Source organism: Indicator indicator, chromosome 2 (genome assembly GCF_027791375.1).
Source record: "Indicator indicator isolate 239-I01 chromosome 2, UM_Iind_1.1, whole genome shotgun sequence".
Taxonomy (NCBI): domain Eukaryota; kingdom Metazoa; phylum Chordata; class Aves; order Piciformes; family Indicatoridae; genus Indicator; species Indicator indicator.
Genome location: NC_072011.1, coordinates 58,471,049 through 58,487,868, shown reverse-complemented (window position 1 = coordinate 58,487,868; position 16,820 = coordinate 58,471,049). Strand labels below are relative to the sequence as shown.

General features: G+C 52.3%; 2 protein-coding genes across 2 annotated transcripts; one reads left to right on the top strand and one right to left on the bottom strand.

The window, feature by feature from the left end:
* The first annotated feature begins 1,442 nt into the window (after nucleotides 1-1,442).
* On the top strand, nucleotides 1,443-11,368 carry RRP36 (ribosomal RNA processing 36). Its single transcript, XM_054397334.1, has 7 exons — nucleotides 1,443-1,707; nucleotides 5,211-5,349; nucleotides 7,846-7,912; nucleotides 8,995-9,099; nucleotides 9,206-9,280; nucleotides 9,397-9,514; nucleotides 10,266-11,368. The coding sequence occupies exons 1-7, from the start codon at nucleotides 1,443-1,445 to the stop codon at nucleotides 10,403-10,405; spliced, it is 909 nt and encodes a 302-aa protein (XP_054253309.1). The 3' UTR covers nucleotides 10,406-11,368.
* A 2,414-nt stretch (nucleotides 11,369-13,782) lies between these two features.
* Nucleotides 13,783-16,357, bottom strand: LOC128980722 (transmembrane protein 121-like). The gene is made up of 2 exons (XM_054399199.1): nucleotides 16,338-16,357; nucleotides 13,783-14,722 (listed from the first exon to the last, which is right to left on the bottom strand). Exon 2 carries the CDS (start codon nucleotides 14,719-14,721, stop codon nucleotides 13,783-13,785), a length of 939 nt encoding a protein of 312 aa, XP_054255174.1. The 5' UTR covers nucleotide 14,722; nucleotides 16,338-16,357.
* Nucleotides 16,358-16,820: the final 463 nt, after the last annotated feature.

Below are 16,820 nucleotides of genomic sequence, written 5' to 3'. Positions count from 1 at the left end.
CAGGTTGCTCAAGGCCTTCTCCAACCTGGCCTTGAACACCTCCACAGAGGGAGCATCCACAACCTCCCTGGGCAACCTGTTCCAGTGTCTCAACAGAACTGTTCTTTTTACTCTCTTTCTCCATCATGCAAAAGCTGCTCCTTGCTGATGTGGAACAGCACATCACTCGGTCCCCACTTCCCTTTGTCTTCCCCAGTGTCACCTACCACCTTGGCTACCGCAGGGAGGAACTGATTGGTCAGTCATGGTACAACCTTCTCCACCCTGAGGATGTCAACCTAGCAGCTGCCCAGCACAGGGCTGTGGGTGAGTGTTAGGCCTGGGCCTGTGTGTGGTTTTTCTCTGGCTACACCTGAAATCTGGTTCTCCAGGACAAGAGGAAAAAAGTTATCTTTGTTGCTGTGGCTTCCTGCTCTGAAAAGGTCAAAGCAGAGAATCTGTTACATGCCCCATGCACTGTCTATAAAGTAGCTTCCAAGCTTGGGAACACAGCCACTTCACTTTGACATAGCACAGAAAAGAGAGCCAAGGCTGATCAAGTCCCAGATTTTTAATAGGGGAGGACCATTATGGACCTGATTCCACTACCTCTGCCTTCTGAACGAAGCAGGGCCAGAGCAGCAGACTGACTGCAGCTGCCACAGGTGCAGCTGGTGGGGGCTGTGGCCAGTTTGCTGCTCTGCCCTGGCACCTGGGGCTGCCGAGCCCTGCCATAGGCTAACGCAGGCCCTTGCCCACAGTGCTCGGGGCCGGGGCTGCAGCAGGGACGGCGGTGCTACGTGTACTACGCAGAGACTGGACCTGGGTCTGGCTCCGCATGTCGGCACGGCGGGACAACGGGGGTCACGCCATCACCTGCACCAGCCACTGCCTCAGGTGAGGACTCAGGAGGCGGGGAGGAGGGGAGAGCTGGGCTGTGCCCCGGGGCGCCCCCTCACGGCCGCGTCCGCTGCAGGGAGGAAGAGGCGGCCTATCTGCGCGCCCGACAGCACCGCCCTACGCCCCGCCCGGTGGCACCGCCGCCTCCCGCGCCTGCCACCGCTCCGCCACAGCTACCGGAGCTCAGCCTGCTAGCCGCACAGCTCCGGGCCCTGGCCGACAGCCTCTCGCCTCCTGCCGCCGAGCCTTGGCCCTGGCCCGAAGCCGAAGCTTTGTCCGCAGCCCCGCATGACGCCATCCTGGCCTGTCTCCTGGGGGACGCGCCGGAAGGGACGAGTCCCCTGGTGCCGCGCGCGCCCTGCTTCCACCAATAAACGTCCTTCTCCTCCCCCATCGTCTCACTCTGTCGGTGCGCGCGTGCCGCTCCCACGCGTCACTTCCGGGTCTGTGTCCGTGCCGCGCGACTTCAGGGCCGCTCGGCGGTTCGCAGCAGGCCTGGACGGCGAGGCGCGGGAGGCTGAGCTCTGAGGGGCGGAGCGACGGCCCGGGGCTGGTGGGAGGCGATGCGGCCGCGTCAGGAGGGCGCCGGGGGCAGGCCAAGTCGGGCCCAGGCGGCGAGATGGAGAAAAGCCGCCACTGCCGCCACGGAGGGAGAGGATGCGGCGGGGCTTCGGCGGCCGCTGGGCCGGAGAGCGCAGGTGGCCGCGGAGGGTGAGAGCTTCAGTGACAGCAGCGACAGTGGCGAGAGCAGTGACGACAGCGGGAGTTTCCTGGGAGTCGAGGTCGCCAGCAGTGGGGAGGACGAAGCAGAGATGGAGAAGGCTGACGGTAGGGCTGCCCGGCTCAGGGGGCCTTGCGGGGCGGGGATGCCCTCCGAGAGCAGTGGTGGTCCTCAGGCCGCGGCGTGTCGCCGCTGCACGGCGGAGCGGGCGCGATCGGAAGGGGTGAAGGCCAGGCCAGACACTGCGACCTGTGCAACCTTAGTGTAGGTTGGGGTGTCACGGGCACCCGTTCGGTGGGAAACGAATTGGCAAACGCCGTTGTCCCTTCCCGCATTCCAGTTTCTTTATGCTTCTGCTTTTCTTCTCCCATGTGCTCTGCTCAGAGGATGAGTTCAAGATCAAGAGTTGAGTTTGGGATCAAAGTTTAGTTTGAGCTGTTTGAGGAGCCTGTAGCGTTCTTCAAGTGACGTTGTTGGCCTGGTGTGTGTAATGCTGATACGCATACAGAGCAAGAACTAATAATAACTAGTGAGTGATCTCTCCGTGTCCTTATCTCACCCCGTGAGGCTTTTGTTGTATATTCTACTCCCTGTCCAGCTGAGGAGATGAGTTACAGAGTGGCTTTTGTGGGCACTTGTTTTCCAGCCTGGGGGAGCCCACCACAGGCAGGATGCATTTGGTTTTGGTAGGCCACACTTGGAATGTCTTGTGCTGAGTGCGTAGCAGTGCAAAGGTTTAGAAAGACTATGTGCTTGTCACTGCTTGGAGATGTTGAGCAGGCAAAGAGGCAAAGCCAAGACTTTCTCCTTCTAAAGGAAGCCAAGGCAAGCCTTTTTATTCTTTCTTGCCCCTACCATCATGAGGGAATGGAGAGCATGGAATGAGCATGTCCAACTGCTTCCTTAATGAATCATTTCTGATTGTTAATCCTGAGCACTCAGAGTGTAAATCTAGAAAGAGTTGTTGATCATATGTTTTGTTGGTTTTTTTTTACATTGTTCTTATAAGAAGTGTTCAAGATTGCTGTCTCTAAGGGATATTAAAACACATAGCAGTAGAAAATCCTGCTTTGGAAGGGGGGTTGGACTCAATCTTGTGAGGTCCCTTCCAGAATCACAGAATTTCAGGGGCTGGAAGGGACCTCGAAAAATCATCTAGTCCAACTCCCCTGCCAGAGCAGGATCACCTACACTAGGTTGCACAGGAATGCAGCCAGGCGAGTTTTGAATATCTCCATTGAGGGAGACTCCACATCCTCCCTGGGCAGCCTGTTCCAGTGTTTCATCACCCTCACAAGGAAAAAAAATTTCCTCATATTTACATGAAACTTCCTATGCCTCAACTTCCACCCATTGCCTCTTGTCCTGTCATTGGGCATTACTGAGCAGAGCCTGGCTCCATCCTCTTGGCACTCACCCTTTACATATTTATAAACACTGATGTGTCTCTCCTCATAAGGAAGATGTTCCACTCCTTTAATCATCCTCATGGCTCTGCGCTGGACTCTTTCAAGTAGCTCCCTGTCTTTCTTGAACTGAGGGGCCCAGAACTGGACACAATATTCCAGATGTGGCGTCACCAGTGCAGAGTAGAGGGGGAGGAGAATCTCTCTCAGCCTACTGGTCACACCCCTTCTAATCCACCCCAGAATGGCATTGGCCTTCTTGGCCACAAGAGCACATTGCTGGCGCATGGTCACCCTTCCATCCACTAGGACCCTCAGGTCCTTTTCCCCTTCACTGCTCTCCAGCAGGTCCATCCCCAACCTATACTGATGCCTGGAGTTGTTCTTTCCCAGGTGCAAGACTCTACACTTGCCCTTGTTGAACTTCATTACATTTCTCCCTGCCTGACTCTCCAGCCTGTCCAAGTCCCACAGAATGGCAGCACAACCCTCTGGTGTGTCAGCCACTCCACACAGTTTGGTGTCATCAGCAAACTTGCTGACAGTGCACTTGGTGCCCTCATCCAGGTCATTGATGAATATATTGAACACTGGTCCCAGTACTGCCCCCTGAGGGACTCCACTAGACACAGGTCTCCAACTCGACTCCATCCCACTGACCACAACTCTTTGACTTCTTTCCTTCAACCAGTTCACAATCCACCTCACTACCTGATCATCAAGACCATACTGCCTCAGTTTAATTGCAAGGATGCTGTGGGAGACAGTGTCACATGCCTTACTGAAGTCAAGATAGACCACATCCACTGCTCTACCATCATCTATCCACCTAGTTATGTCCTCTTAAAAGGTTACCAAGTTGGTCAAACATGACTTCCCTTCTAACCTCTAATGTACTGTGATAATTCCAGAAGAATATCTTGTGCATTCTTCAAGCTTTTTGGTTTTGCTGTTTCTTGTAGTCTTCTAGTCTGCAGTCAGGAAAGAAGGAATGTTTTGTGAAATACAAGGTGCACATAACACTGTGGGGAGCTCATGGCAGGGCTGGAATGTGAAATTGCTTTTTTGGTGTCACAGGGGTTTATTCTTCCTCCAATGCATCAAGCTATAAGTGGTTCTTGTTGGTAGTGAGATGATGAAGTTTGAATGTCTGGATTTCAGTAGTTTACAGGTCTCTGGGTGCTGAGGAGGGTCTGCCATGGGAGTTGCTTCATTGCAGACTGAGCAGGGCTGTGTTAGATGTGCAGTGGAGAGAGACTGTCTCTGAGTCTTAAGACAGACTGAATGGGCCATGTGATTTTCTTACACCATCTGACTTGGTCTTAGGGTGTGAGAGATGGGTTCCATGTAGAGGTGATGGGGCAAGAACAGTCTGCTAAAGTGAAAAGGTTAGGATTGAAAGGTGAGCCCTCAGAACTTGCAATGTGGCCAAAATACGGCTCAGTGCAGAGCTTGTATCATTCTTTGCATCAGATAAAAGCTTTTAACTGGTCTTGTGTATGTGCTGGTGAGCAGAGAGAAGCAAAGACATAGAACCATAGAACTGTTTTGCTTGGAAAAGGCTGTTAAGATCACAGAGCCTAGCCATCACAGAGCCATTGTCTAGCTCTACCAATTCTCGTGCTAAGCCATGTCCCTCAGCACCACCTCTCTGCATCTTTTAAACACCTCCAGGGACAGGGATTCAACCACTTCCCTGGGGAGCCTGTTCCAGTCTTTAAAAGCCCTTTTAGTGAATAAGTTTCTTCTAATATCCAACCTAAACCTCCCCTGGTGCATCTTGAGGCCACTTCTTCTTGTCTGTCACTTATTCCTAGGAAGAAGACACTGATACCCACCTGGTTACAACCTCCTCTCACGGAGTTGCAGAGACCAGTGAGGTCTCACTTCAGCCTCCTCTTCTCCAGACTAAACAACCTCAGTTCCCTCAGCTGCTCCTTACATGACCTATTCTCTAGGCTTCACCACCCATGTTGGGGAGATGGAGAAACTATCCTACTGTTAAAGACTGCAGTGATTAATGAGAGAAAAACAAAAGGCTGAGAGATGCAATGGCTTCTTTCTGCCATACAGTTGTGTAAGGATAGCACCGTTGTGCTCGTGTCAGTATCTCAGGCTCTGAGACATCCCTCTTGGGGGAATTTGGGGGTGGGAAGTACCTTGGGAAGCTGTTTGGTTCGAGCATGTTCTGTGCTTTCTTCCAGATCCATCTCACATGTCTTTTGAAGAACGTCTGAGAATGCAGAGTGATGTGAGAATGAAAGTGTGCAAGCAGGTGACTGCTGGGAAGAAAACCACAAAGCCTGCCAAAGCTATGGTGAAGCAGCAGCAAGGCAAGAAGGGGTAAAGCAGTGTTTTTGTGATCAGAAAACTCTGCATGTGTGCTCTCTACACTCTAGGAATTACGCTGGGAGCTCCTCACAGTGTTGCCATTGCTCTGGAGCTTGTTTAGATCTTCATTCAATGTGCTACATAAATGCCTTTCACTGTAGGGAAAGAGTGTTCAGGCGTTGGAACAGGCTGCCCAGGGAGGTGGTGGAGTCACCATCCTTGGAGGTGTTAAGAAACGTGTGGTCATGGCACTTTGGGACATGGTTTAATGGCCATGGTGGTGTTGGGTTGATGGTTGGACTCGATGATCTTAGAGGTCTTTTCCAACAGGAACAATTCTGTGGTTCTGTAGTGTTGCTGTTTCAGAGCCCTTCATGCCTCATCCTGTTAAACTCCCCAGCAGCACCCATTAGTTAACTCAATGCTCAGTTCCTCTGCACTTCTGATCCACGGTGTAGTAGGCTTCTCTCTTAAGCTGTGTACTACATTCATGTCCCTTGGGCCCTCTAACACTTACCCTGCTGTTTTACAAAGCCTTCCCAGCTAATCAGCTTCTTCTGCCTGGCTGGGGTTGCAGTGGCAGACAGTTCTTTTGGAATTTCATTCATCTTGCTGTTGTCTCATCTGCGGGCTGTGTGGATTTTCCTTTTTTCCCCTTTTACAGTGCTTGTGGTCACAGACTGTCCTGTCATCAGTGGGCTCCACATATCCTGTTGGCATGCTCTCTACGTGCTGTGGGTGTGTGACTCTATTATGAGGTTGTTCAGGCTGGAGAAGAGAAGGTGCCAGGGACACCTTACAGCAGCCGTCAAGTACCTGAAGGGGGCCTACAAGAAAGCTGGGGAGGGACTGTTCAGAAGGGATTATAGTGATGGTATGAGGGGGAATGGATTGAAGCTGGAGCAGGGTAGGTTTAGGTTGGACATGAGGAGGAAGCCCTTCACAGTAAGGGTGGTGAAATACTGGAATAGCTTGCCCAGGGAGGCTGTGGATACCCCCTTCCTGAAGGTGTTCAAGCCCAACCTGGAGAGGGACTTGAGCAACCTGATCTAGTTGGGGATGACCCTGATTTCTGCAGGGGAGTTGGACAAGATGACCTTTGAGGCTCCCTTCCAAACCAATGCACTCTGTGACTGTAAAATGTATTCACACAGAATCACCATAGTTGGAAAAGACAGTTAAGATCATCAAGTCCAATCATAATCTAATTCTACCAGGGCCACTGCTACCCCATATCCTAGAGCACCATATCTAGACAGCTTTTAGATACATCCAGGGTTGGGAATTGAACCACTTCCCTGGGAAGCTTGTTCCAGCCTTTGATAACCCTTTTCTTAATGTCTAATCTAAACCTCCCATGGTGTAACTTGATATCGTTTCCTCTTGTTCTATCACTTGTTACTTGTGAGGAGATAACAATGCAGAGGACTGGAAAAAATTCTGATAGGTTTTGTTGTGTTGAATAAGGTGCTGGGGGCCAAGGCAGCCAACAGCATCCTGGCCTCTGTCAGCAGTAGTGTGGTCAGCAGGACCAGGGCAGTGATCATGCCCCTGTACTCAGCACTGGTGAGGCTGCACCTTGAATACTGGGGTCAGTTTTGGGCCCCTCACTACAAGAAAGACATTGAGATGCTGGAGCCTGTCCAGAGAAGGGCAACAAAGCTGGTGAAGGGTCTGGAGAACAGGGCTGATGAGAGTGGCTGAGGGAACTGGGGTTGTGTAGTCTGAAGGCAGACCTTATTGCTCTCTACAACTCCCTGAAAGTAGGCTGGAGTGAGGTAGGTGTTGGTCTTTTCTCCCTAGTGTCAGGTGATAGGACAAGAGGAAATGGCCTCAAGTTGCACCAGGGGAGGTTTAGCTTGAACATTAGAAGAAAATTCTTCGATTAAAGGGTTCTCAAAGACTGGAGCAGGCTCCCTAGGGAGGTGATTGAATCCCTATCCCTGGAGGTGTTTCAAAGACTCAGAGACGTGGTTCTGAGGGACATGGTTTAGCACCAGCCTTGGTAGAGTTAGAGAATGGTTGGACTGTACCTTAAAGGTCTTTTCCAGGAAAAACAATTCTATGATTCTTGCTGACTCTGACCACAGTAGAAGTGACCTGTCTTTGTAACTACCAGGTCAGTGCAGAAATCCTCAAGCTTGGTCTCACCTTTCAGTGTCAGTATTAGTCAAGACTGGATGTGTTAGTGGCCCTGGGATAGGATAAGGAATGAAAACATGGAGAGGGATAATAGAGCTCAGCATGTTTACTGGTGTGGTTGGTATCATTTTCTCTTGGTACAGCAGGGCTGCATCAAGGTCTGTGTAGGACTGCCTGAGCCACACACAGATCCTTTTGTTGTAGTAGCCTTGTCTGGTTCTTGACTGAGTCACTTCTTTGCTCTCCACAGGCTCATGATGAGGACTGGTTGGCATATTCAGCACTGTGTAGTAGTATTCTCGTGAGGTTAATCTTGGCCTCATGGTGTCCTCTGCTCCTCTTAAGTATGTTTTTTATCTTCTTTAGGCCATTGGAGATGTCTGCCAAGAAACCTGTACCTTTCCTGCGACAAGTGATCTCTGTTAGAAAGAAGGTGAGCTCTCACCATCCACAGGTCAGAAGCTGATATTTTAGCAATGCTTGTAGGGAACAGCTGTGGTGGTAATGGGGCTGCTGAAGATGACACAGGCTGGTTTTGGAGAACAGGGCTTGGACCACTGTCTGGTGAGGATAGGACCTGCTGGGTATATCATGCAAAACTTTGAGACTCAGTGTTTCTGGAAAATGTAATAGTTGCCACCAGTGCCAAGTGCACAGCAACCTGTGGTCATTGTACAATGCTTTGGAAGTTCAAAGCATCTAATTTGTAATCTGAATATGACTTTGACTTATTGCTGGATCATCTTGATAGATTTAGTTATGGAGGTTTTTTTTGTCTCTATTTTGTTTTTCTGTGACCTGACCCAAGCAATTTTTGAAAATGTAGATGGGTTTGAATTCCCAAATCCATCACCTTGACCACACATGTTCAGATAGCTCTTGGTCTGGGAGTTTCAGGGGTTTGGATGAAGCACTCAAGCTGCTGTTTCTTGAACAGGGTGGTAGAGTTGCATATGGAAATATCTGGTGCTTGGTAGACTGGATGCAGGTGTGGTGATGACTTTGTGAGAGGCTGCCACCTTTTTTATTGGACTCAGTCCTCGCCAGATGTAGATATTTTCTGTGGTGGGTACATAATATTCCTAGTAATTGGTGTCCCTGCCCATGGTGGTAGGATTGGAACTGGATGATCTTTAAGGTCCCTTCCAACCCAAACCATTCTGTGATTAAAAAAAAAGAAAGAAAAAAAAACCAAAGCAAAGTCTGATTCACATCAGGAGAGTAAGCAGGCTGTTAAAAGAATCACATAATATTAGGGGTTGGAAGGGACCTTGGGAGATCATCTAGTCCAACTGCCCTTCCAGAGCAGGATCACCTAGAGCAGGTCACACAGGAATACAGCCAGGTTGGTTTTGAAAGTCTCCAGAGAAGGAGGCTCCACAACCTCTCTGGGTAGCCTGTTCCAGTACTCCCTCACCCTCATAGTAAAGAAGTTGAGGTGGAACTTCTGTGCTGTAGCTTATATCCATATTAACTGTGTCATCCAGTTCTAACCTTAGCCTTCCCTGCCTTCAGGTCCACAGAGACCCTAGATTTGATGACCTGTCTGGAGAGTATAAGCCTGAAATATTTATGAAGACGTACAGCTTTCTGGACAGCATCAAGAAGCAGGAAAAAGAGGTGATGCTGCCTGCCTGTCCTTGGCCAGAAGCAGCCTTCTTGGCAGGGGCAGTTTCTTCAAAGAGGGCGGGCAGGCAGTCACACAGCTTTCTGCTCTCTTCTTCAGATGGTTCAGAAGCAGCTGAAGAAATGCCGGAACACGGAGCAGAAGGAGAAGCTCCAGCAGCTCCTGAACCGCATGGTGAGTTCAGTGCAGCCTCTCCTCTCCTCTCCTGTGAGGCAGTGCACTAGAAGACAGGATGTGTGACCCAAGGTCTGCCTAGACATTTGCTGATGTGGGCTGTCCTTTCTATACAGACACAGCAGGAACAGGCACAGAAGAAGCAACAGAAATTGAGGGAGAGGGAGCTGTCTTTGAAGAGACAACAGAGGGAACTGGCCAAGCAGGGAAAGAAACCCTTCTTCCTAAAGAAATGTAAGTACTCAGTAGGAAGATGCTGCAGGAGGACCTAGAGGGAGTACTGCTAACAGGACTCTAAGCACTGGAAGAGGCTTGTCCATAATGTTACAGAGAGCTGTGGCATTGCTGAGGCTGCACCTCTAATACTGAGTTCAGTTTGGGGCCTCTTACTACAAGGAGGACATTGAGGAGCTGGAGTGTGTCTGGAGAAGGGAAGCAAAACTGGTGAAGGGTCTAGAGAACAGGTCTGGTGAGGAGCAGCTGAGGGAACTGGGATTATTTCATCTGGAGGAGGCTGAGGGGAGACCACTCATAGCTCTCTACAACTCCCTGAAAGGAGGTTGGTGTGAGGTGGGAGTTGGTCTACCTAGTATCAGGTGGTAGAATGAGAGGAAATGGCCTGAAATTCTGCCAGGGAAAGTTTAGTTTGGATATGAGGAAGAATTTCTTTCCTGCAGGAGTGGTCAGGCATTGGAACAGGCTTCCTAGGGAGCTGGTGGAGTCACCATTCCTGGAGGTGTTCAAGGAAAGTGTGGCCATGACACTCTGCGACATGGTTTAATGGCTGTGGTAGTGTTAGGCCGATGGTTGAACTTGGTCTTAGAGGTCTTTTCCTACCACAACAATTCTGTGATTGTGTTGTTCTGGTGCTGGTACTCAAGGAAGAAGCCAGGCCTGCAGCCAGGGAAGGAGTGATGAGATGGGGCTGCTCTGTAGAGATGATTTGTGTTTTGGTTTAGTTTACCTTTTGCTCCCTTCTCTGCAGCTGAGAAGCGGAAACTGGAGCTAGCTGAGAAGTATGCAGAGCTGAAGAGGAGTGGAAAGCTGGAGAGCTTCCTGACCAAGAAGAGGAAGAGGAATGCCCTCAAAGACAAGCGCCGGCTGCCCTCACAGAAGAACTCGTGACTGCCGGACAGATGCCGTTGTCTGGCTCTGGGACCTCACTCTGCCATCCCTCTTCTCACTACCTGCTGTTCACTGAACAGCTGTTGGGCCACAGAGCAGAGGCTGAACTGCAGGAGGTGAATTCTGTAGATGAAATGTCCTCTCTGCTTGTCACCACGGAGGCATGGTGCAAGCCACAAGTCTGTCACGCAGATACACACGGTGTAATAGCTGACTGTCCTTGAACCACATCATCCCTTCCTCTAGGAGAGGGCAAGCACTGCATCACTTGTTCTAATCCAGGTCTTAGGAGACACCAGCTGAGGTGAGAAAGGATGTCAGCTGGGAGGGCTCTGGTACAGTGCCTGCTCACAGCAGAGTTAGCACTCACTTCAGACCGGGTTGCCCAAGGTTGCTTTGTTTGGGCTGAGAATGGCCAAGGACAGACATCATGACCTCTCTTGGCCTCTGCTTCAAGTTCTCAAAATGAATTTTTTTACCTCCTTCAGGGAACTTGCCTGTTTTAGTCCGTACTCATGATCTTGTCCTCAGTGAAGTGCCTGGTTTCACCTTCTCAGTAGCCTCATCCTAAGTCTGGGAGTGGGTGGAAAAGGGGTGCTGTTAGGTCTCCCCAGAGCCTTCTCTTACAGAAGGTGAATAAACCCTGTTCTCTCAGCCTGCTCTTAGAGTGCTTCAGCCTCAGAACTTTCACGTTCTCAACTGGAGTTAGCTCAGAGGACCAACATCTACCTTCTGGTGGCCCAGCCTGGATGCAGTATGTGGATGTAGCCTTTGGTGCTTGAGTAAAGGAGAGATGGTGATGATACCTCTGTGCATGATGCAGCCCCAGTGGGTCAGGCCTTCATTGGCTGACTGCTCAGGTACTGCTGTCTGTTGTCTCTCCAGCAGGGATACCACCTCTATTCTTGGCTTCTCAAGGTGGTCTGCTACAGGGTTATTAGCGCTCCCAGGAACTGCGTGAAATAAAATCCCTCCGTTCTCCTTCATTCCTAGTTGGTGCTGTTACAGTCAAAGGTGTTCAAGCTTAGAGGAATTAATGCCTCTCTCCAACTTGTTTGACCACCAGCTCTCCTTTCTGCTTGCTCCTGGTCACCTCTGTCTCCTGTGGCTGTGCTGACAAGAAGGTGATGTGACCCAGGCAGGTCGGAGCATGTGCTGGGAGAGTGGCTCAGCTCTGCAGGGCAGAGGACTTCCTGAGCACAGCAGGTGAGCAGCTGTTGTGTGGGGCCTGGGGAAAGTCCTTGTGATGATCAGAAAATGGAATGATGAGTACCTAAGGGTGTTGCTTGAAGCATCTGCCTCCACATCAGTTTCTATGGGTGAAGTAAGTTCAGCTCTGGTGACAGGAGTGTCACTAGGAGAAGGCAGTAGAGATGGGATGTGCCAGTTTGGCTGGAGATGACATCAAAACCCTCAGCTGCCTTTAAGCTGTGTGTGGCTTATTGTTTTGTACTGTGGCTGTTTCCTCTTCCTTTTACCTTCATGTGTGATGGAGAACCTGCCACATTCTTACACCTTCAGAGGAATTACCTTGGGAGCAACACAGCAGCATGGCTTTGGTCTGCTGATTTGATGCTCCAGAGCTCAATGAACTTCCCACCTGAACTTCAGTGCAAGAAGGGAAGAAGTCTGGGGGCTGGAGATAGCTCACGTGTGGCACTGTTGCTACGGGGACATATGGGAGCAGCACTCCTGAGTCCATGTGTCCCCTTCCCCAGCTGCTGGTAGGTCTTGCACAGCAGGGAGCAAGCACATAGACATGTCTCCTTGGCAGCATGGCAACACCAGCTCCAGATATTGCCAACATCTCCAAAGCTTTATAGTGACAGAGGAGCTGTTCATCCCTCTGGCCTCCCTGCATTCAGTCAGTTGTTACTCTACAGGATTGGGGCAGAGTGGGTGGAAAGTTGCCCAGCAGAAAAGGACTTGGAGGTGTTGGCTGACAGCCAGCTGAACATGAGCCAAGAGTATGCTCAGGTGGCCAAGAAAGCCAACAGCATCGTGGTCTGGATGAGGAATAGTGTGGCCAGCAGGAGTAGAGAAGTGATCCTGCCCCTGTATTCAGCACTGATGAGGCCACTGCTTGAATGCTGGGTTCAGTTTTGGGCCTCTTACTACAGGAAAGACATTGAGGTGCTGGAGTGTGTCCAGAGAAGGGCAACAGAGCTGGTGAATGGTCTGGAGAACAGGCCTGGTGAGGAATGGCTGAGGGAACTGGGGTTGTTCAGTCTGGAGGGGGCTGAGGGGTGACCTCATTGCTCTCTACAACTCCCTCAGAGGAGGTTGGAGTGAAGTGGGGGTTGTCTCTTCTCCCCAGGATCAGGTGATGGAACAAGTGGAAATGGCCTGAAATTGTGCCAGGGGAGGTTTAGGTTGGATATGAAAAAAAATTTCGTTGCTGCAAGAGTGGTCAGGCATTGGAACAGGCTGCCCAGGGAGGTGGTGGAGCCACCATCCCTGGAGGTGTTCAAGAAACATGTGGACATGGCACTTGGGATGTGGTTTAATGGCCATGGTGGTGCTGAGTTGAAGGTTGGACACTGATCTTAGAGGTCTTTTCCAGCTGAAACAGTTCTATGATTCCCCTGTTTCTAATGCAGTGTGTGTCTGCCAGACCTGGTGTTCCTCCAAGTGGAGTGGCACCAGATGATGTAACTGCAGCTGGTTGCATAGGCAGTGGTGGCTGACAAAGCTGTCACAAGATACTCCCCAAGTGACACCATCAGAGCCTACCAGACTCTCAGAAGGATCCTGCCTCTTTTCTTCCAACTGCTGACCAGGAGGAATGGCGTCTGGGATGCTCTCCCCAGACCTCAGCAGTCACTGAGTCCCCCAACCCAGACACACTCTGCAGTTGGACGTCCAGACGTCCATGGGGGCTGGGGGCACCCAGCTGCCTGCTGGCAGGGACACAGATACAAGGAGGCTGCAGGGCTCAGGTCTTTTATTGCAAAGAGGGAGATAAGAAAAAGGGTGGTCACCTCCAATGGCCAGGTCCAACCACAACACTCTGGTGGGTGACCCCGTGCAGCCCCCTGGCCTGAGCCCTGGCTGGCCAGAGGGTGTAAGGAAAGCACTGGCACCAGGGTAAGGCTGCTCAGCCCCAGCCAGAGACAGCACATTGGGCAAACCTGGCCTCTTCCTCTGCTCTGCTGCCTCTCTCACTTGGTTGGTGCTGAGGTCCCAAACTGTTCTGAGGCCTTACAGAAGCTGCTCTGAGAGGCTCCTCGCCACATGGGGATGGGAGCAGCTTCACCCAGGGAGTGAAGGAGCAGAGTCAGTGCCCTCTGTCCAGGTGGGAAGCTCAGCAGCCCACCTCAGGTTGGCAGGTATGGGCCTGGCATGGTGATGCCCAGGCTATGGCTCCTGCTGGCTTGTCACGTGTTGTCCTGGGTCAGCTCCTCGGGGCAGGCAGGCTGGTCCCGGGCACTGTGCAGCGCTGGGGAGGGTTGGGCCTGGGCGCTGTGCTGCGGGGCCGGGTCTGGCCCCAGTGCCGTGTGCTGGCGGTGCCGCTGGTACTGCACAAACGTGCAGATCTTCAGCCCAATGGCCAGCATGTTCTTGCTCATGAAGATGCTGGAGACCCGGGCATCCCTGAAGAAGACCATGTTGCTGCCTCGGATGAAGATGGTGGTGATGTTGACAGTGAGCATGCTCAGCATGGGGTACAGCATCATCCGGTGTGGCATGATGCCGATCCCTTGCATGCTGATCTCACAGAGGGACACGCAAGGGAGGACCAGAAGCAAGATGTAGCAGTAGAAGAACATGATGCCCTCAGCCCAAAGGGGCAGTCCCTTCTTCTGGGGCTCCCACAGGTTGGCCTGGATGTCTAACACGTCCAGCACGTCCACGATGACCCAGAAGAGGCGGTTGCGGAGATCTTCTTTCTTCTTGAACGTCCTGACGTACTCCATGTGCTCCGTGGCCACCAACAGCATGTAGAGGGCTGGGATGCAGATGGAGAGCAACAAGGTCAGCGCTTTGCGGGCTATGAGATCCAGGCTCTTCCGATCGGCTTTATAGTTCTGGTACACAAAGTAGACTTTGATCTCCAGAACAAAGACATACAGGAACCAGAGGATCATGGCGTAGCCACGTTTAGCTGTCTTGACCTCTGCCCCCACCCAGATGGCCATGTAGCGGAGCACCAGCAGGAAGCACACATCACCCACCGCCACCATGACACAGATCCCCAGCTTCCTGGAGCCCTGGCTCTGCTCCACCAGGTAGGCATCCATGAGGACGAGGCTGGTCATGATGAGCACGGTGGAGAGGCACACGTGGGGCTTGCTGACCGGTGGTGGGGGAACCATCCTGTATGGAGAAACAAGCAGGGCCATCAGGGAGTTGCTGGGATTCCCCAACCTTGGGCCCCCTTCTACCACTCCTCTCCCCAACAACTGTAGATGGTTGAAAGAAGGTGGAGGAGGTTCCTAGACTCTTCTCCCATCTGATGTGCCTGGTTTGTTCCAAATTCACAGACTCCTATCCAAAGTACTTCTGAGACTCCTGGAGCCACAGCAGGCCATCCTGGTGACACAGGCTGGCTGAAATCCAACTCCTAGGCTGTGCATGGGTAGATAACTGGTGCAGGCTGAACAGCCCTGAAGCACTCAGGATGCTTCTTTGGTAGCTCATCACACTGGTCTGTCTCTGCCACAGCGAAGGACATGTGCCTTATTTTCCATGGGATTTCCGAACCAGTGGCACTGGTTATCTTCCACCCATCAAGGCACATAAGACTGACCGTATCTAGGCTTTTAACACAAGCAGGTCCTTGACTGTTATGATCCAGGACTGCTCTCATTTTAGTCTCCTTTATTTTAATGCACAGGATGAGGTGAAGGATTATTTTTAGCCTCTCCTGTGGGGTGGGAGGGAAGCAGTGGGCCCAACCTCTTCAGCCTCACACTCACCAAGAACCCTGCCTACAGCTGCTTGCCCATGCCCACCCTGCCCCAGCCAAACCAAACAAAAGGAAAAGCAACACCAGACCACAACTCTACAATACAAGCAGCTCTGCCACCAACCTTCCATTTCTGTCTCCCAATTCAAGAGAGACAGGGATCTATGGGAGAGATCCCAAGGGACAGTTATGAGGATAATTAAGGGACTTGAGGCTGTTTAGTCTTGAAGAGAAGGCTGAGAGGGGATCTTACTAATGTCTATACATATCTGAAGGGTGGGTGTCAAGATGAAGGTGACAGTCTTGGTGGTGGTGCCCAGTAATAGGACAATGAACAATGGGTATAAACTGGAACACAAAGTTCCACCTCAATATGAGGAGAAACTTCTTTCCTGTGAGAGTGGCAGAGAACTGGACCAGGCTGCCCAGAGAGGTTGTGGAGTCTCCTTTGCTGAAGACTCAAGACCTAGCTGGAGGCATTCCTGTGTGACCTGCCCTAGGTGACCCTGCTTTGGCAAGGAAGGGTAGATTGGATGAACTCTAGAGGTCCCTTTCAACCTGACATTCTCTGATTCTAACTTCAGCTGGATGCTCAGCTTGCCGGGGCTGGTGTAGAGCAAGGCACAGCCCTTGGATTGCACCGGGGTTCTCAGGTCCTCTTCTGGCCAAGCACAGCTGTGGGCAGCTGCTGCCAGAGACACAGGGAGGATGGAGCAGAGCCCTCACTGGGCACAGCTTGGCAGCTGCTCTGGAGGGGAGCCAGGCCCCTGGCTGAGATGGAGAATGAATCTGGCCTTCTAACAGTGTGGCACAGCACTGTACAATAGCTGCCCATACACAGAACATTCAGCCACGCCTGTGCCACAGAGGGGCCCTGGGACACCATCCTGCTTACCCGGTGGGCACTTGTGTGCTTGACCATGGAACCAGTGCTCGGTGGCAGGATGGAGACCATGCAGCTAATGCTCACCCCTGCACACCTTGGTACTGCCATGACAGCACAGGGCCTTCGGCACCCACTACCTGACCTCCTGCTTCTTGGCAGAAGGAGCAGGAGTCCTGCGGGGGCACATCCTCGGGCACAGAGGTGCTCCGAGGGAGGCAGCAAAGCCTGAGCTTGCCAGCCACGGCTGCCTCTGGGGAGGAGAGATCAGTGGCTGGCGAGCATGGGCAAACTGGTGGATGTGGCACAGCTGGAGAGTGCTGCACGACTGGTGTCCCCGCCGCGTTTCACCCCACGGCCTCGTCACGCCTGTGGGTGGCGGAGCCGTGGGCAGCCCAGGCCCCAGCTCGGCAGCTGCCCCTCCTGACGAACGGCGCCTGGCAGCCCCCATGCCCGCCGCGGAGCCGCCCCGCACGCCACCGCTCGCCACGGCCAAACGCAACCCCCCGGGATGCCCGGGCGCACAGCCTCCCCGCCCCTGCCCGCTGAGCGAGTGGAAGCCCGCAGCAGGCCCGCACCGACTCGGGGCGCCGGCAGATGAGGAGAAGGAGGAGGAAGGCCCA